Source organism: Pempheris klunzingeri, chromosome 11 (assembly GCF_042242105.1).
Source record: "Pempheris klunzingeri isolate RE-2024b chromosome 11, fPemKlu1.hap1, whole genome shotgun sequence".
Taxonomy (NCBI): Eukaryota; Metazoa; Chordata; class Actinopteri; order Acropomatiformes; family Pempheridae; genus Pempheris; species Pempheris klunzingeri.
Window position 1 is genome coordinate 18,323,395 of NC_092022.1, and position 19,031 is coordinate 18,342,425.

The 19,031-nt window shown below is 41.9% G+C and overlaps 1 protein-coding gene across 1 annotated transcript; it reads right to left on the reverse strand.

Moving 5' to 3' along the window:
* Positions 1-175: 175 nt before the first annotated feature.
* bltp3a (bridge-like lipid transfer protein family member 3A) lies at positions 176-18,573 on the reverse strand. Its single transcript, XM_070839333.1, has 21 exons — positions 18,390-18,573; positions 15,550-15,712; positions 13,864-13,902; positions 13,522-13,613; positions 13,225-13,414; positions 12,729-12,869; positions 12,429-12,599; positions 10,703-10,883; positions 10,426-10,512; positions 9,619-9,789; positions 9,133-9,278; positions 7,973-8,114; positions 7,367-7,560; positions 5,998-7,205; positions 5,685-5,869; positions 5,466-5,605; positions 5,141-5,291; positions 4,517-4,773; positions 4,082-4,190; positions 3,828-3,919; positions 176-3,001 (listed from the first exon to the last, which is right to left on the reverse strand). The coding sequence occupies exons 1-21, from the start codon at positions 18,431-18,433 to the stop codon at positions 2,885-2,887; spliced, it is 4,020 nt and encodes a 1,339-aa protein (XP_070695434.1). The 5' UTR covers positions 18,434-18,573; the 3' UTR covers positions 176-2,884.
* Between the last annotated feature and the right edge of the window lie 458 nt (positions 18,574-19,031).

Below are 19,031 nucleotides of genomic sequence, written 5' to 3' on the forward strand. Positions count from 1 at the left end.
TTTATTGAGGTTAAAGACAAACAAAATATGGATCACACTACTAAAATAACTGGAGTGAGACTTGGACATACAAGTTTCTGTATATTTTATGATGACAAAAACAAGAATGCAATAGTTACTTTTTGTTACATGGAAACATGCATTTTCTATTAAAACTTAAAAGGCACAACTGAAATGTGTTCAGCAATTAATCATTTATTCTTTCACTTTTAAAATACTTTCCACATACTAGCTTTGGTTCACAGAACCAAATTTATTAGTCTCAATGAAGTGATAAAGACAATACAAAATTCAATGTAACTACACAACTGACAAAAATACTGTCCACAGGGTCTCCAATATTTGCGCAACTTTGGAAGATAGTACAAGGACTCCTCTGCAATCCTTAGAAGTGATTTACATTTAAACAAGTGCAATTTCCAGTGAATTTATCACACAAGTGCAAGTAATTCACAAGGTGTAAACTATCCTTCATGCATCTGCTTTCCAGTGGCAAACATTTTGCCAGATCAGCTGTAGGACAAGAGAGAACAACACTCGCCTTGAAGTGAGCTTTGCTCCACCTCAGTGCATCTCCTTGCATGGTTGCGAGCTGATGGAACTAAGAGCACCATTTTGTCAGCAGAGCAGAGATGCTACTTAACACTGAGGAGAGGAAAACTGGATAAACTTTACAGCTACATGTCGCATCCAGCACAGAAGTTTCGTACCACCATGTGTTTGTCTACTAAGGCCATGCAAAAACAAATCTCAAAAACTGAGATGACGATCACAATTATGGTTGATACTGAGGTTAAAGGGTAGTACCTCTGCTTTATTACACCAACGGTGTGATGGTGTGTTGAGTACACAAGCAGTTGAGGGGAAAACATGAAACCCTTGTAGACAGGTAAATCATTTTCTTCTGTATAAGTCACCTTAAAAATTAAAGCGTCCACAGCAAACATGTAGCGTTACTGTTCTTTGTCATGTTTGTGGTTAAACCAAAGCTCTTTCTATTGCTTACATTTTTTACATTCCACTTTAAGAATGCAAATCTGTCATTCATAGCTTGCAAGGCAACCAAAGTTACAAAATAAAGAAAAAAGAGAAATGAAGAGAATATTTTGAATGGGGAGTGCTATGGCAGGTCACAGACACCAGGGGTCTCCCAAGCACACAACAGGCAAACAAGGAATGGAAGTGAAAGGTAATTGCCACAGCTTTGTACCCATTATGATAAATAGCCTTACCCCCCAGAGGCTAAACCACTGATTTTATAAGAACATTTGTAGATGAAATTTAGCTGACAGGTCTTTTTTATTAAAGCATTCATAAAATGAATGCTGGTGCTATTAAGCAGTCTGATGAACAAATCCATCATTGTTTGAACCCATGCACACAACAGATTAATGCATGAAAAATGGACAGGCGGCTGGCCTGGTAAGATCTGCAGCAACATACGGAACAATATCAGTTTTTTGTAGTGAATTTATGTGTGCATACAGTATCCGTACCACAGATATTTAAAACAGGTTTCATTTTCTTTGATCGATATGGCTTTAAAACACTGTATAGTAACAAAAAAACACCCTTTGACAAGTCTAAAATAAATATACTCAAATAAACACCCAGAATGAGCTTTAAGTTCGTGATGTCTGACCTCTACACTACTGTTATACATGGTGAAGGTGCGCGGAGGAAATAACACTAGCACAGTTGTTTCCTGGCAAGCTACAAAACAACTTTTAAGGAGATCAAGTATCATAAGTCTAGTAGCTGGTATAATCCCAAACCTATTAAAACCAGAGTTAGAGTGAAAACACTAACCCAGTCACAATGCTGAAGTTACTGTGCAACCCGCTCTCCACAGACCCGAGGGAGAGATCGAAAGGCGTGTCGTCTTTGAGTGGACATTCAACCACGGAGCACACTGTTTCACAGTACAAAAAAAAGATCAACATTTCACAACACAAAAAAACGTAAGACTGGGGAATGATTCTACGCGCTTCGTGCGAGCGGTCACAACTTGATAAGAGCGTGTAGCCATTCCACCCTGGTGATAAAGCAACCAAGGTGGAAAGTGAGATGCATCCGTCTTTCCTTGAATGCAGCATCGCTCTGCTTTTCTTTGAGAAAAAAAATAATAAAAGTGCTTTGTTTTCCCTACCTTTCACAACACATTTTAACAAGTAACAGCTGAGAATATTCTTAAAACACTTAAATGAAAAGCAAGACGCACCTAACAGAGGTAATCTACATTACTAAGTCTATTTACTACTCTATTTTACTTTATGCCAGTCTATCTCTAAATGTGCTACGTGTAAATTAGCACTGTCCACAAAGCATGCTTGTCAGTAAGTTGTGTTTTGTAGAAGGAGCCACTGATGGACTAGCAGCTGTCTGGCAGTGTCAGTGCATGTGACGAGGAGGTTTTGGCATGTGCTCGACTCCACATTTCCTTAATACAAATAAGTAAGTGGAAAGAATTAAAGCTTGATGAGATTTACCCTTGCATGCTGTGTGACGAACACTGAAACCACACTATGAGTTTACTGTCAGATGAGAGATAACCAGAATTAATGTGTTTAGTACCGAAGTGAGGAATATCTAGACTGCCAGATAAAAAGTAGTACCATTAATGTCCCTATAAGTTTGTTCACTAGGTTCCCCTTTCTGTAGTTGTCACAGGGGCTCTTTTGTATTGTCATGAGCACTGTGATATGGGAAGTGATCCAAAGCCACAGCTTCATCTTTCATTCATCTTCTTTTCAAAGATGTCTTGAGTCCAGACATGCTTTGAATGAGTCCTGCTGGTTCCTAACATTCAGCCTGATACATCCCCATCACTGTTCCTCAACGGGAGCAGCGATACCGTAGATTCAGATGTGAAAGACAGAGAGGTTCAGAGAGTAAACGTGGGGTCGTACTTCTTGATTTCCAGAAGGAGGCGTTCTCTGTCGCTGATGGCCTGGGTGAGAGCAGTCTGGGCATCGGAGAGCTGGGACTGCAGGGTTCGTCTCTGTAACAGCAGGATTATTGGACTGGTTAGTTCCAGCTGGAGCTAACGCTCGCTTTGGCTAGGTGCTGCACGCCAAGTGGGCAGATATCAGATTCTGATGGGCAGCAGCAGGTGTAATTATAACATCTCTGTTTTGTCCATGTTGGAGCTGACCAGTAGCAGGACTCGAGTATTACAGTTGCTTTAAAGACAGGCTGAGCAGATTTATGTAGATTTGAACATGAGTAGGTATCCGTGAATCTAACTCTGTGAGAGAATCATAATGCAAAGCTATACACAGCCTCATGGTTTGGAACAGTGTTAATATTCATTCCCTTCATCCCTTACATTACAATACTAAAGAAAGAGGTCATTTTGATGTTGGATCCCTAAGCTGTGACTGTGACACAGACAGGGCCAAAGGTACCACTGGGTCGTGCCCTCTGCATTTTGGGTGATGTTTTTATACTATGCTTGAAACGATGCTTACATTTTGGGAGGAACTTGTGTGTGAAAATAGTCTGCAGGATAATGATCAGTGACTACATCAACCCTAAATTTGAAGGCCCCAAGTCTAGTATATTATATCCTGAGGTGTATGGCTTTATGGAGCCGTTGTGTACAACAAAATATTTCCAACATCAACATTATTTTCCTTGCTTTAGTCACATTTTTATAAGATATGCTGGGAAATGTTTCACTAGTGTAACTTAGTTGTGTGTCTAACGAGCCAGGCAAAAAGAAAAACGTTGCCAAAAAAGCCACATGGAGTCATGGGTATGCCTCTGGCTACAGGCACGCAGAGTTGAAGCATATAAAGTATATAGTACTGCTTGGTCTCCCCTACCTTGCTCTCCTGTTGAACAGAGCAGGAACTGTTTGAGTTGTCTGTACCAGCCACAGGAACATCTGCTGAGGCTCTGGGGTCTGTGCAATCAGCTGTGATCAAAAAGGAAATGGTGAGGATCACTTTCTGTTCATCTTTTCTGTTAAGATGTTACGACAGATGTTGTAAGCATGGGGACTGGTGGTTTGATCCTGATGAATCTGGGTGTATCCACGATACTGCAAAACATGACACACTATTCATTTCTTGCTCACCCTTGAGTCTCATGATGCCATCGTCACTGCGCTCGAGGAGCAGCTGATCTACAATGAATGAGGCTGGGACAGGTTGAGGGGCTGTGGGGTAGATTCTGGGGCCATCATCCTAAAAGAACCACAACCAGTTCTCACAATTAGCCACACAACAATGACTACCCATTTTTGTTTCAGTCATTTCACTAGAAAAGATCCAGTCAGTCTTAGCACTGCCCTACAAGGAGTCTGGGGTATATATACCAAAAACAAACAAAGCTTGCTGAGGTCTTTGAATTCAATAGATTTACAGAGTGGACTGTCTTCAATAGTCTGTGAGAAAAGATACTTGATCTATGTGTATTTAATAATAGATGTTATCATATATACTGTAAAATGCATTTTCCTACTAAATTCCAAATGAGTTGACCCCAAATCCAGACAGTATCAATAACTCACCTTCATGGTGATGGTGATGTTGCTCAGGTGTAACCTCATTGGCTGACCATCAACACTGAATTCGTCTTCGAGAAAAGGACCAATGTTCGTCACTGTGGAGGCTAACAACTCTGCCTTGCAGTCTTGCACTCTAATATCCAGGAAGCCCACAGACTCAGCCAGAGTGGAGTGATGGGCTGCAGATGGACCCATTTCTGCTCGCATGCACACTGCTGGAGACCCCCTGCTACCCTGCTTCTGGGTCGGTCCCCCTGGAGCTGAAGAAACAAAGTAGTTGGCACATTTGTAAGCCCAGCATCCTGTCTATACTGGAGCTTGATCAGGTTTTTTTGGGGGGAGGTGAGACAGTGTGTGTACATGTGATGATTATATCATGATTTACAGGCATTTATAATTTATAACATAAGAGATGAGCCAAAAAGTGCATGTCTCATTGCTGTGATTTCACTGTTCAACTCTGCGCACCATCAGTGTGCCAATCATCAAAACCTGTGAGAATGTGTTTGTTTCAAACTGCTGAGAATAGATGTCATTGATTAGCCAACTATAAAAAATGTGTGTCACATATGACGAGCAGAGAGACAAAATTAGAGTTGTAGCATTGACAACAATATTTCAGGTTACCTTGTATGAGGCCAGCCAGCAGGTCTGCTACCCTGATGTTACCCATCTGCACTGGGCTAAGATTCTGGGTTTCTACAGCCACGACTTGGTTTTCTCCCTTTACTTCCATGGTACACGCTGTTCCACTCAGGATCAGCAACAACACAGAGGACTGTAACAACAGCACATCACCTTACATTTAAGCCATTGTAGATTTAGATTTGAAGAGATGGTTTGAATTACAAGATTTATTCATTGAAATTTTGAGTTGTTCAGGAAAAACATACAACTCCACTAACAAATTCAGTCTATCAATGAAATCTGATATGCGAGCACTGAAACCCACCATATCCTGAGACACGTCCTCGATGCTTTGGGACAGAGAGCTGCTGAGGTCAGCTGATGAACCTCCCTCTGTCCCTGGGGCTGGGCTGCCTCGACTGCCTGCAGGGGTGTTGTTGGGACGCATCGACTCCATACCTGACTCTGGAAACATGATACAAGCTTGTAGTACATGTCACCTATGTAATTTAGAGAAATTGCTTTGGAAAGGTATTTTAAGCACCTGAGTCCATAAGAACAACAAAATTGTCGCTGACATCACTATCCACAGAGAGGTTTTCGTCCGGCAGGCTGCCATCCAAGATAGCACTATCAAAGGAATGCTGGGAAGGCGACTGCTTCATGGACTGGTGGCGCAGGCTGGCAGCCAGAGAGGGGGAGGACTCTTCAGAGCGCTGGACCTGTTCCCTGTGTACACACACACACAACAGTCGTTAAGGGACAGCCGGTAAAAGCATGTGGAGCACAGTATGGGTTCCAGACACACAAACACAATTATGTTGCCAACAGCCCAGCAGGAGACCACCAGCACTTACTTTGCTTGCGGACTGAACAATTTGCTCATCCCTGAGCCACGACTCAGCATGCTGAAGGCGTCTTTTGTTATTGAAAACGCCCCTTTGGTCAGGTCAAGTGAGGCACTGATGGCATCTTTGGTCACATCCTTGGTGACAGTAATGGCGCTTGACAGCTCTCCCTCCAGGCTAAAGGTGGACGGTTCGCGAGAGAGGGCGGGGGAATGTCCAGGTGAGAGTGGGGGTGAGAGAACAGAGGTGTTTTCCTGTGTTGTCAAACCATCCAGCCCCTCCTCCACTGCCTCACACGCCTCCTCCACCACCCCATCTTGTTCGTCCTGGTCAAACGCAGCTGTATTGATGGAGGAGATGCCGTTTTCTAACCCACTGTCCTCCAGGACCACATCTGCAGAGTGGTGAGTGGGGGACATGTCAGAGTCTGTTATGCTGTCTGTCTCCGGGGTGTGGGGGACCTCTTCCTCGGGCTCTGTGCAGGCCGGTGGCAACAGGAGGCCCAATTCTGCAGAGTCCACCAGGAGGGCAAGACAAACGGTGGTAGGCTTTGTCTTCTTGCCGTGAGCCTGCTTAACATCTCGTAGATCCCGGCCCAACTCTGCCCCCAACCGAGCCATGGCATCCTTCATCCTCAGCAGAGCAACATACTGGTAGTGATTGAGCCACATCTTCACTGGAGTTATGGTGTGGGCCAAGAAGTGGACAGAGGCACGCGAAGCCTCTACCTCCTCTGATGGTTGAAAAGGATGGTTGGTGCTGCTGGGATTGGGGGAGGAAGATGAATCGTTTTGAAGGGCAGAGGGCTGACACATCCACACAGACATGCCAAAGGGCTCAACAAAAGGTTGGGTTTTGCCTTTGGGGAACCGCCGAGCTCCATCAAATCCTAGGGTCACACGGAACAGACTGAGAGACCAGATATCCTGCGATCGTAGCTGCTTTCTGTCCAGAGGTTGGGGCTCTGTCTCTTGAGAGTGTTGGAGGAATGTGGATGGGGTGGGGTGGAAGGCACTCTGGTCTCTGGGGTAGGGGCAGGGACGTGTGGGCTGGAAGAAAGGGCAGCTGGCGAACTTGTCATAGGTGCTGCTGAGGTCAGCTCTGGAGCCATGAGGGCAGTGGCGGGTGTTGCTGAGAACCATCTGGGGTACAGAGACGGAGAGGGACTGTGGACGCTCTGGATGGTCCAATATGGAAGAATCCAAGGGGATTATCAGCTGTACAAAGAAACAAAAAACTGTCAGATAAACCAGCAATTTACAGAAGTTAGTGTAGCTTGTTTTGTCTTTTTCGATGCCTAATGCATTTTATACAAACATTCTATCTAAAGTATGTAAAGAAAGAAGTCACTGAAATGTAAAAACTGTTCTCTATTCACCTTGAGTTGGGCTGCGTCCATGCGGATGTCAACATGCTCTTCAGCCTTGCTGCTGTCTTGCAAATGGTAGAAAGCTTTGACCTGGTCCAGGGTGTGCAGCAGACCCCTGGAGAACAGATTGATCCACAGCACGCTGGCTGGGTCTACGCACAGCTGGAGGCCATTCAGCTGAGCATACAGGTTTGTGGTGGGCACTGGAAGAGCAATAAAGAAAAGAGATGCTGATACAGGATATCCACATATCATAATTTGTTGCTATGGCATTAAATATGTGACAAATCTGAATATTAACAACATTAAGAAATCAAGTCAAGTTTCAGTTCAGAAGAGGTAGATAACTCTGTGAAATTGGGCCAAAACACCTATATAATGAATTAGAAAAAATACTATGTACAAACTGTTCAGTTTCTGCCATGTTACATGTAACAAGGCAGAAGCACACAAACAGGCCGGTATTACTGTACTTAAAATAAAAGAGGTGTTGTGCTGTAATGAAAAATATTTCTTAAAAAATGTTTGAGCACAATATGCGAGTAAAGAAGACTTACGTTGCTCATACATAACATAAAGATAATAAACATACGGTTGAATACAGCTGCACGATACCTGATAGACTGGGATTGTCTGGGAAGTAGTACTCAGTGAACTGCAGGTGAACTGCTGGTACGTTGTCTGGCAGACGCAGAGCTTTACGGTTGCAGGACAATAAAGACTGAGTCTTCTTGTTTTGACGGCCCCTTGTAGAAACCTGAATGTTGAGGTGTAGAACAGTGGTGGAAACGTCACTAAATATGAGGGTCAAGTTTTCATTCAAGACAGAATGACGAACAATTAAAAGGAACTCATTTACTCAAGACAAAGTTTAAGTGTGTGGCACATAACAGAACTAAACCACCCGAGTCTGAACATCAGTGACTTCCTGTCATAAACCAGAGGTGGAGACCCAGACATTTACAGAATTTCCCCTGGATGTCTCTTGTTCTATCAAATGAGGAACTACAATTATCTTAAACTGAAAATAACCCTGCAACTGTAACGTTCTTTCATGGTGAAAAGTGTGAAGAAGAAGAAGAAGAAGAGCCTCAGAGCGTAATTTTAAGTGGTGGGGGTTTCTCAGGCTCAGATGAAAGCCAGCTGAAGAGCCAGGAATGGGTTTCTATTCTACTCTTACTGTCGTCATTTTGCTAAAAACTGCGAGTTATGAGCACAATGTAGCACGTACACTAACACTTCTGTCAGCTGGTTAGCTAAAGGCGGAGCTGTGGTTTTGGAGAAGAGCCAATGAGATACACACATTTTTGTTACAAATTGTCAGTGGTGTCGAGGAGTGCTTAAGGAAAGTCATCTCACTCATCCTATCCATGCTCTCCACACACACACACACACGATCCAATACCTATATGACCCATTTCCATGGTAACAATTGTAAACACTTGTCATGAATGCAATTCACAGTAACTAGCTGGTAATGATGACTGAGAATATCATGTTATGGGTCACTGGTCGGACAGAAAGAGAGTTGTTGATATTGTTCCTGTTTTATGGCCCTGTTATGTGGCTAGATGTTGGTTGGTTAGTTGCATTTAATATTTCACTACAATTAACTCTCCTGTTTCCTCAATATCAATAGCGTCTGTGATTAACTACAGTCATTATAAATAAGACCAAAACCTCTGATGCCGACGCTGAGGAACACAAGTCCCTCACTCCATTAATTGGCTTCTGGTTGAGCAAGTAAATCAAATCAGTCGGAGATTAAAGCTTGCCTGGTGAATGTCCACGTCATCCATTCTGACCACCACACAGTTAGAGCGCAGCCTCTTCATTGATGACCCTGCAGGACCTTTGGCAGAGTTCCTGCTGGATGCCTGCTCTGTGTCCGAGGGGCTTGACTTGGGACTAGACTGTCCATCTAAAGGGTGTGCATGGGACAGAAAACACTTTGTGACAAGTAGAAATCATCCACTTACACAAGTCTGATTCCTAGTTGGATCATAGCACAGATGTTCAGAAATATTTTTACAGATTAGGATTTGTGTCTTTCTTATCATACAAATGTTACTGAGCCATATGTTTGTATGGGGGATGTGGGATACAGTTGTGTTGTGTGGTGAGGGCAAATACTTTTTGATTGTGTTCTATTGTTTCACAGTTGTTTTGATGACATCCAAGTATATATCTGTATGATTATATCTGTGTTATGCCATTTTCCTATAACAAGACAAACCCTTACATTCATTATAGGCTCATACCTTGCCCTGCCTTTGCAGGGGAGTCCTTGGTGGGCTGGGGCACCTCAGTATGTGGCCCAGGGAATCCAGAGGCCTCTGCTCTCCTCTGGTACTCCTGCAGCAGTTTCCCAGCCCACTGAGCCTGAGCCTCCATGGCTCCACTGTGGCGCTCCCAGTGTCGGCATCCATCAGCTGTATTAGAGCAGCAGTTAAAAGGTAGTTATAAAACTAACTTCCTCTGAGGACAACCTGACACACAGTCGGACTCTGTACACGCAGTACATAGTCATATGTCCAGTAGGAACTGTACATAGGTTTTGTTGTCCAGCTCGTTTGTACATTAGCTATATTCTATTTGTTTAGTTTGATATCTTTGTTTAGCTGCATGTCTGTATGATCCTATAAGTTTGCCCTCTGCACTGTGTGTAATTCTACTGTCAAATTCCTTGCATGTCTCAACAAACTTGGCCACTTTTCAAAGCTGGTATTCATGCAGTTGTGCACAGCACACAGTATGTGTGGTTATGTATACATGCTGCATATAAAGTTGTACTGTCTATACACATTCCAGCAAAATAGTTTTTCTTTCACACTTTGTTTAACTGACCATAATCAGCTCCAGAGGCGACTCTGCTGTTCTACATTCTCCACTTGAGGAATTCCACCAAGAATAATGGCACTGGGCACACTCTCCCAGGCCATTAGTCTGCTTGAATAGTAATCCTACTAACAGCTAGTCCTGAATGAATGCTGTACAGTGGCAGCAGGACAGAGCCTCTGGGTAAACTGCAGTAAAATCACAGAGAAAGGACCAGGGATCACACTCACCAGGTCTGTGGACGGGGTAGTAGTCAAAACCCAGTTTCCTGAATGTCAGCTGCATGGCACCTTGCAAGCCCGGTGGGGGAGGCTCATCTATGCAATATGATACAGTAGAGGTTAAATACCAGCTTGACAGTAATAATCCTTCAGAATCTTAGCATTTTCTTGTATTTTATGAATTCCTTTGAGCATACAAGCTTTATGCAGATGTAAAATAGTACACAAAACAATGAAGACTACATGTTAATCATTTTCAGCACCTGGTGAGTCATTTCCAACAAACCTTCATCCATTGAAGAACTGTCATTGCATATGTGTAAGTCCAAGCGAGATATGAAGGTGTGGTAAGAAGACTCCTTGACATCATACTGATCAAAGTATTGACTCAGGTTGTTGGGGGTGCCGGTAGGAGCTGGTGGGGGCTCTGTCCAAAGGCTGTGGAGGCTGGGTGATGGAGGAGCAGCCTAAAACACAGAAGAGGAAAAACATCAAAATGACCCAAAAAAAGTCAGACATAATAAAAAAAAGCACACATTACTAGCACACATGTTCATAGCACTAATCTGTATATAGCATCTGTAATCATCCTTACTCTGTATATTCTGTACATACTCTTTATATATTTTTGCACTTGCTACTAATTACACTTCTGGTTAGATGCCAAACTGCATTTCATTGCCTTGTACTGTACAGATGTAATGACAATAAAGGTGAATCTAAATCTAAAAAAAATATATATATCTTGTAACATAAATGATACAAGAAAACGAAAGTAAATTTGTCTCATAATGTATACAAAACAGATCGAGAAATATTCTGATACCAACCAAATTCGAGTTGAAATTTCCAGTCTTTGTGCTATCGTGAGAGGATACTGAATGAACATACAACTGCAAACTAATCTGGAGCCTGTGAATACACCAAGCATGTTTTATTTATAGCAAATGACTTTATTCAGAGACGAGCTGAGAAAACACAGGGCTTTCACATAATGTCTGATTTATGTCTGCAGGCCCTACATTTGTTCGAAAGAAATTTTTGAAACTTTCAATTAATATTTTAAGTGATTTTCAATGGCACAGATAGACTTTTCATGAAAATAGCACAATAACAAGTTGGGATAAAAAAAATCACTTTATATTAGTAGTATAGTTTATGTCTGACATTTTTCTGCTGTATTTATTCATATAAATAGAGAAACAATATTTTCTATAACCTTGAAGTGATGTCTGCATAATAATGTAAATAATTGTAATGTTTTATAATATAATGTTTTCAAATGAGTATCATTTGAGATTGTACATTTCTAAAGGCACTTGTGTCATTTTTCTTGTATTTTGGGTTCCTTGCTGCTCTTTACTTGTTAAATTGATAAAATGATAATCATAGCTGAGTTTGTGCTGAAAAGATGTGTAGTACGGACAGTTTGAAACAAAAAAAAGAACAAAAATGAATGCGTAAGAACTGAACCCTGGAGGATTGAAGATACAAACAGATAAAACACTGGCCAGAGTACATTTTTCTGTTCATGTTATTTGCTTTTTCTCATATAAGCCTGTTCCATTAGAAGACATTTTGATATGCCAAGAAGAAGATTGATCTAATTTCCTGTTGAAGGGGAAAATAATACAACTAATGATGGTTTTGAGGTCCTGGTATTGTTCTTGCTAGGAACATGGCTTAATGGGACATCTAAACTGAACAGAGACATTGTTAAAGTCATTAGTCATCACTTTTGCTCCTCTTACAGTGACAACTCAAAAAGCCCTGCCACAATAGGCCCTTTTCACAGCAGACATTTACCAAATATCAAATCAATTAAAACCGATGCAGAGGCAAAATTTCTTAAGATCCTGACTTCAGGATGAATTGGGCTTGTATGTAAAGCTGACAACCCCCTAAAGTTTCCAATAAACAAATGAAATATATAGTAAAAAAAAACACTTTGGCATATAATATTCTTCTTCTTCACACACTAAAAACCGTCATGAGCAGGAACGAGGTAGGACCTGTAGGGATTCAGCAGTCCTGCTCTTCCTCTGCTGGGCAGACTTCTCCATGGCCTCACTGAGAGATTTGGCATAATGGATGATGGCTTTGAGCTGAGAGTCAGTCAGGACCCAAAGCAGGTCGTCCAGAATGAAAAGCAACTTGGATGCCAGCACATTACAGTCCTTTATCTAGACAGAACAATGAAGAATTTAACTTGACTTGTGACAAATAATTTGCAATTTAAAACGAGTTCATGTTTGTGACTTTAACCAATTCCTTGCCAGAATGATAAATGAATGGAAGAAACACTGTCTTACTCTGCGTTTTAGAGCGATGCGAATGCGTCCCTGGTTGGTGATGAGACGTAACGGCGTGCTACCGAGGTCCTGATCTTCACTCTCAATGGCATCTGCTTCGATTCGTAGACTCTGCCAGTTGATTTCTTTGAATGTCAACACCTAATTGAAACAATAGACACATCATCCGGTCATGATAAAACACAAAACACTAGGGGACAAAAAACACACCGTGTCCTGAGACTTATATGGAATGATAGGAATCAGTGTGGCAGGGCCATTGTTTTGTTTTGTATATTACACACAGAGAGAACAAGACCTTGTTCTAAAAGGTTGTCAATATAATCCCTGTAGCTAATAAAAAACCAGACAGTTGGTTTGATTAATCTGTCTACTGCAGGCCTAATGAGCACACTCTGTTTCTGCGGTACATTGTATTGTAACATTGTATTCAGTGGAACATTACATACACGTTAAAGCTGGGCGAGGAGGGGGACAAAAGTGTGCTGCACTGTACCTCTCCTCTCTTTGGGTCAGTGACGCGGGTGTAGCGGAGATCACTGCGCTGCCATTTGGGGTTGAGGCTGTTGCCTTGTAGCTGCCAGAGCTCGAAGGAGGCGTGGAAGGCACGGGACTGCACCTTGATTGTAATGGAATTGATCCGAACGGACATGCCCTCCACCACTTTCTCTGCGAAGCCGTACTCACTGCAAATACAAAGCGTAAATACATGACTTGGCATATAGTAGAGTATTAGTATAGTATAGTAGTGTATCAAATATGTCGGCTTAACACGAGATTCGTGCAGGCTTACCTCTGGCCTGCTGTAATAGCTATAGGAGAGGGGCCATTGGGTGGACGTGGCTCCTCACATGTTCTCATTTCTACCTCTACCTTATCCAAGAACTGCACAAAAGAGGAACCAGTAATACTCAGCACACAATGGAGCAAGGGTAAATAGTGAAGTAACCTGGCATTTACCAATGATAACAGGGCAGACAGCCCAGCCTATAGAGATAGAGGAGTAAAATAATTATTCAGGCTATTGCTAAAGTCAAGCCAAAATTATTTTGGGATTAAAACATGAAGGAAGAATCTCAGTGTTGCAGAAATGAGCAAGAACTCTAGAGATCGACAGAAATTACATCATTCTTACCAGGCAGATGGGGCTTGTTTTCAACTTTGTCCATTGTATCTACAAAGACACGACAGCGAGGTCAACAGAGTCAGTCACAAACACTTGCCACAGCATTCTGCACTGCTTATTATTCACTGGGCACAAGGGCACAGTGAACATCAAGCTCCTACAGTATGACACAAGTGCAAGTTCAACAATAACTGCCAGGCTGTGATATTACATAGCATGTACTGGATGAGCTAAAACCAGAGGACATGAGATATAAAGTATGAATACATAATTAGACAAAGGAGGATGAAAAAAGAACAAAAAGAAATAACAGTGCACAAAAATTCCTCTTGTTGTTGAAATCTAAAAGTGTTTAAAATGACAATGAGAAAATTAGAAGTCACAAAAAAATACTACATAAAGCCAGACTATAAACAGGGTTTTTTTCCCCATCTAACTTAATCTAACAGATGGCAATAGTGTGACCAGCCTGGTCTCCTCAGTCAGTCCTCAGCCTCGATTTAGAAACACAAGCTCTCATCTACTCATCAGAGGACCACAGATGATGCACGCAAGCTAATATGGATTAAAAATTTTAAACCTCACATCTATCTAGTGAAGGAATGTGATAAAGTATTGGATAAAGTCAGATGTTGACCTGCTACCGAGCCTAGAGGAAAAGGCAGGGGTTCATCCACATGTCTGAACAGAATTTCATGGCAGTCCAGCCAACAGTAGTCTGGCCCAAAGTGGTGGATGAACCAGCCCACCTGCCCACCGCCATACATAGAGAGAGCTAGACAGTATGGCTAAAAACCAATTAAGTAGATCACAATCCTCTTTCAACTTTGGTGTTTCAGTAATATGATGAGTCCAAAAACATGAAACTTAATATATAAACATAATTTAAAAAGGAAATAAATTAATTATTTGCCACTGTCTCTGTGAGCATACCTACAAAATTGAGTTTGTATAGATTAATATAACAGTTCTAATTTGGCTTTCATATTGGGGCTTAAGAGAGGTTAGCCTGGGGCATTTCTAAAAACAACAGAGAAAAGTAGGATACAACAGAATAAGTGAATGCCAGCGAGCAGTTGCAAAGGAGAAGTTATTACTCAGAACTGTTGCTTGGTGTTTAAAAAGAATGATAAACATATTGTAAAATAATTCAGACTCAATGTGTATAAAATGACAATGATAATGCTTCCTATTTTAAAACTACCTTTTAAAGGACACTCACGGAGAAACTGAGGATAAAGATGTTAAAATAATCACGTAATGTGTAGACTGGCAGTTCAATAACAACAGTATGGATATTATTACTAAATTTCAATTTCAAACAAATTGTCTGACACATGCAGTATTCTTCTGGTTATCTGGGAGCACAAACCAACCATCCTGACAGCTCACAATGCACCCCAGCCATTATATCTCAGGATCACTTTAGCCTCTGGCCTTCTCTGTCCCTCTGAGACACCACTTGCCTCTCTATTATCAACTACCAGCGCTGGACTGAAGGATCATGACGTTTTCAGCGGTGCCTCCAGCAGTGCTCATCTCTCATGCACTCTCTTGCAATAGCAAGCATGACCTATGAGTCTATGTTTTTCTGACTCAACTTTGTGTTTTAACATCAACGTCATCTTCGAAAAGGGAGACAGCGTCACCTGTCAGACCAGCTACACAATCAGGTTTGACTAGTCAATAACATACCCTGATGGCAGCTTTGTTGCAGTAGACCCGAGTGACAGCCAGCCAGGTAGGCAGGTCAAGCATGTTCTGCAGAACCTCTTCATCAAGCTCGAGGTTTGACAGCTGACCCTCCCCCTTCAGCGTACTCAGATTGATCTTATCCGGGGACAGATTCTTGGTGAACCTAAGGAAAGAAACCACATAAAAAGTTAGGAAAAAAAAGGTTTTAGGGTAAATACTTTGCAGTCTAAATCTGGAGGAGGTTCATATAACTTTTATTAGGGAAACACCTGACGTCATCAGTGTACGTCACTGATGATCTGGGAGACAGAAAAACGCAAAACTCAATTATGCAGCTTGGCCAAGATATTTTTGAAGTAGTGCGACTGAGTGAGTCATCCTGGGGATCTGTAGCAGTCTCCTTACTAGATTCACACAGCTGCACTCCTCCATCTAGGTTCACATCTCAGAGGGAGCTACTGTGGCGAGCTCCAACAAGCCAGGAACAGGCCACAGCCCCGCGCAGGGTGAATACAGCAGCAATCAGAGCAAATGGATGTGTCAAGTATTTTAATTTCACATAAACCACATGAGTGAACACTGTTCTGACAAATCCTCGTGACATTTCAAACATCAAGCAAGACACGCTGCTGAGAGAGCAGCAAAATAAATGTCAAGCAAGTGAGCTACATAGTGTTGCTCACAGTTTGGTTAATGAATTAAACTAATGAGATGACATGTGAATGTGGTCTAATTTGTCAAATCTTTTAACATTGTTAGGCCTAATACCGTGTGCCTGATAAGCCTGATAAGCCAAAGCTTAAGGTTCCCTTTGACGTTGAGCAACAAAACAACTACTCGACGACTTCATCTACTGTGGACGAAACCTGGGACATTTCTTTCCTAAACTGAACAGTTCATATTAACTCCCACACCACTCGCAAGCCTTTAATGAGTCAAGCTCGAGCTGTGAAGCTAGATCACATGTCCAAAAATACAAAACAGCTACGACTAAATTGTACAACATGGTGCTTTTTGATCCTGTTGTCATTGGCAGAAACAAAAAGTAAGAAGTGATTTGGTGGTATTCATGATTAACCTATATTAGAGCAGCAGCTACTGTATAGAGGTGCTGTTATTTATAAAGCTGGCAATATAGGCTAATTACCAAGATTAGCATGGTTTAAAATGGTACAGAAATTCCAGAGATTAACAAAGGCAAGAAAGAAATCACTGTGCAAACTCTACCAAAGTCACAACTGTTTGGTTTTACAATTTAACAAAGATCGTTCTTCAGAGATTAACACGAAAGAATTGCCCGTGAAATAGTCAATTCAAATCCAACAATCCCTCAGTGGTTAAAGAAGGCTGCTGCATGTAAATTTTATTCTCAGTATGTGTTTACAGCAAAACACGTAGTGGCTTATACTTAAAGATTTTAAACAGTAACAGGAATCCATTGCAGGTTTATCAAAACTGATGCTATGATCTTGTCTCAGAATGGCCAAGCTGTTATATTCATTACTGCTACACAGACTGATAAATAACACTTTTAAAATTGTTTTAAGTGATTACTTTACCAGGATGTAAGATAACTGAAAAGATGCTTAGACCAGAAAGCCATTTCCTCTCTAAAAACAAGCTGTGCTCAACAACATTATCGTGCTTGCACGTCTACCTGGCAAGTATGTGTCCACTGTGTCCTATCTAGTGCAAATAATTAGTTGAATTAAACAGCAACAGAGACAACAGAGGGGAGGAGAATACAGGTCAGTCAAATAGAAAGCTTCTGATATAGCACACACCTATTGCCCAGTCTCATGATCAACTTTAGCCTTTAGCCCATTCATCTGGGGTAAGAGGGGCCTTTCACACACAACACTGCTCTCCCACCCAGATTCATTTCTTAACAGCTGTCAGCAGAGCAAAAAAACAATGACGGCAACAGAAAATATGCAGCACATAAGTGACTAAGACCAGGTGTAGAGAAAAGGCTGCAGCCAGCTTTGGAGGGGATGCTGAAGGTGACTGGAAAATAATATCTGCCTGTATACATCAGGGCGAGGGGTGAAAATAAAAAGGGACTGATCTGAATAAGATTATAGAAGAATTACTGACTACTCTGACAGCAAAACTCAGCAAAAGACCATTTGTTCATTCATTCATTCATTCAAGCATTCCTTCATTCATGAGCTGCAGGCCAGACAAGTTGATACACACACCTGAACAAGCTCAGTCCTCCCCAGAGATGGGGGCTAAAGACAGAAAACCCTTTCAGTACTCTTAACTTTGGGTGCAAGGTCATAAAGATGAAAAAGCTAAAATACATCTTTCCTACCTCTGTCTACTAAGGAGTTTATTTTCCTATTATGAATAAATTCAAGCAGGAATGATTCACAGCACCTCAGTGATAAATAGCTTGTATCATTAAAGTAATTAAGACATTTAAGACTCTTAACCTCTGAGTTACACACAGAGATAAAGTAAGCAGTAGGCTATGGCCAGGGCTCCTTCAACAGTGACTGGAGGCCTATTGAATCTATGGCTAACATACCAGCTTATCAGGCTGTAGCATGTACCAGTACTGGGATCACACATGCAGACAACTGGAGAAGTAATGTGGTTAACATTACTAGGCTGAGGTGTTTTGCTGCGTTCACTGCCCCTGTTAAGTCTCCTATGCTTACTCTCATGTGGCTGCTCCAGTCTGCAGCGTTTAGCTTGATGTGGAAATCAATGTAGCTAACGACACACGTAGCAGGCGGTCACCAGCCAAACACTGTAAATGCTGTGGGCAGTCACGTTAAAACCATCATCCAGCTGGGCTAACCGGCTAGCACAAAGCCAAAGATGACACTTACCTTGACAAATGTTTCAGAATTTGCTTTTTAATTATTCCAGCCATTTCTGCTGGCGTCGGCGACGTACACCGTTACCAAAAATAAGCACGTACTACTAGCTGGCGGGCACCTCTATATTGTACACAGCCCGAGCTGTGTGCATCTTTTTAGCCTCTGTTGGCACTGCACAGCCTAGCTGCTACCTCGCTAAACACCGGACGAGCCGCTGACCCCCTTTCACACACACAGACACACACACAAACACACACACACACACACACACACACACACACTCCACAGAGAAAACACAGAAAACACGTTGCGACACAACGACGCCACCTGCAGGATGATCAGGGGACAACAGGTGGGCGGCAGTGCGGAGTGTCCAACCAATCAGGACAGAGTATTTAATTACAGTGAACATTTAATAACACTAAAAAGGTGGGCAGTGTAGAGGGAACTGCAAAGAAATGGTTAAACTACAAACTGTAGTAAATATATTCTTTGTACCGTTAATCCTGTTCTATTGTAATATACAGGGGCAATTTGCCTTTATTACAACAGACATATGGACTGAAGTCATAGTAGGAAAAGCACAGGTGTTACTAATAACAGATTAATTCATACATTCAATTTAAGCCATGACAGCGTGACAACAGAAGA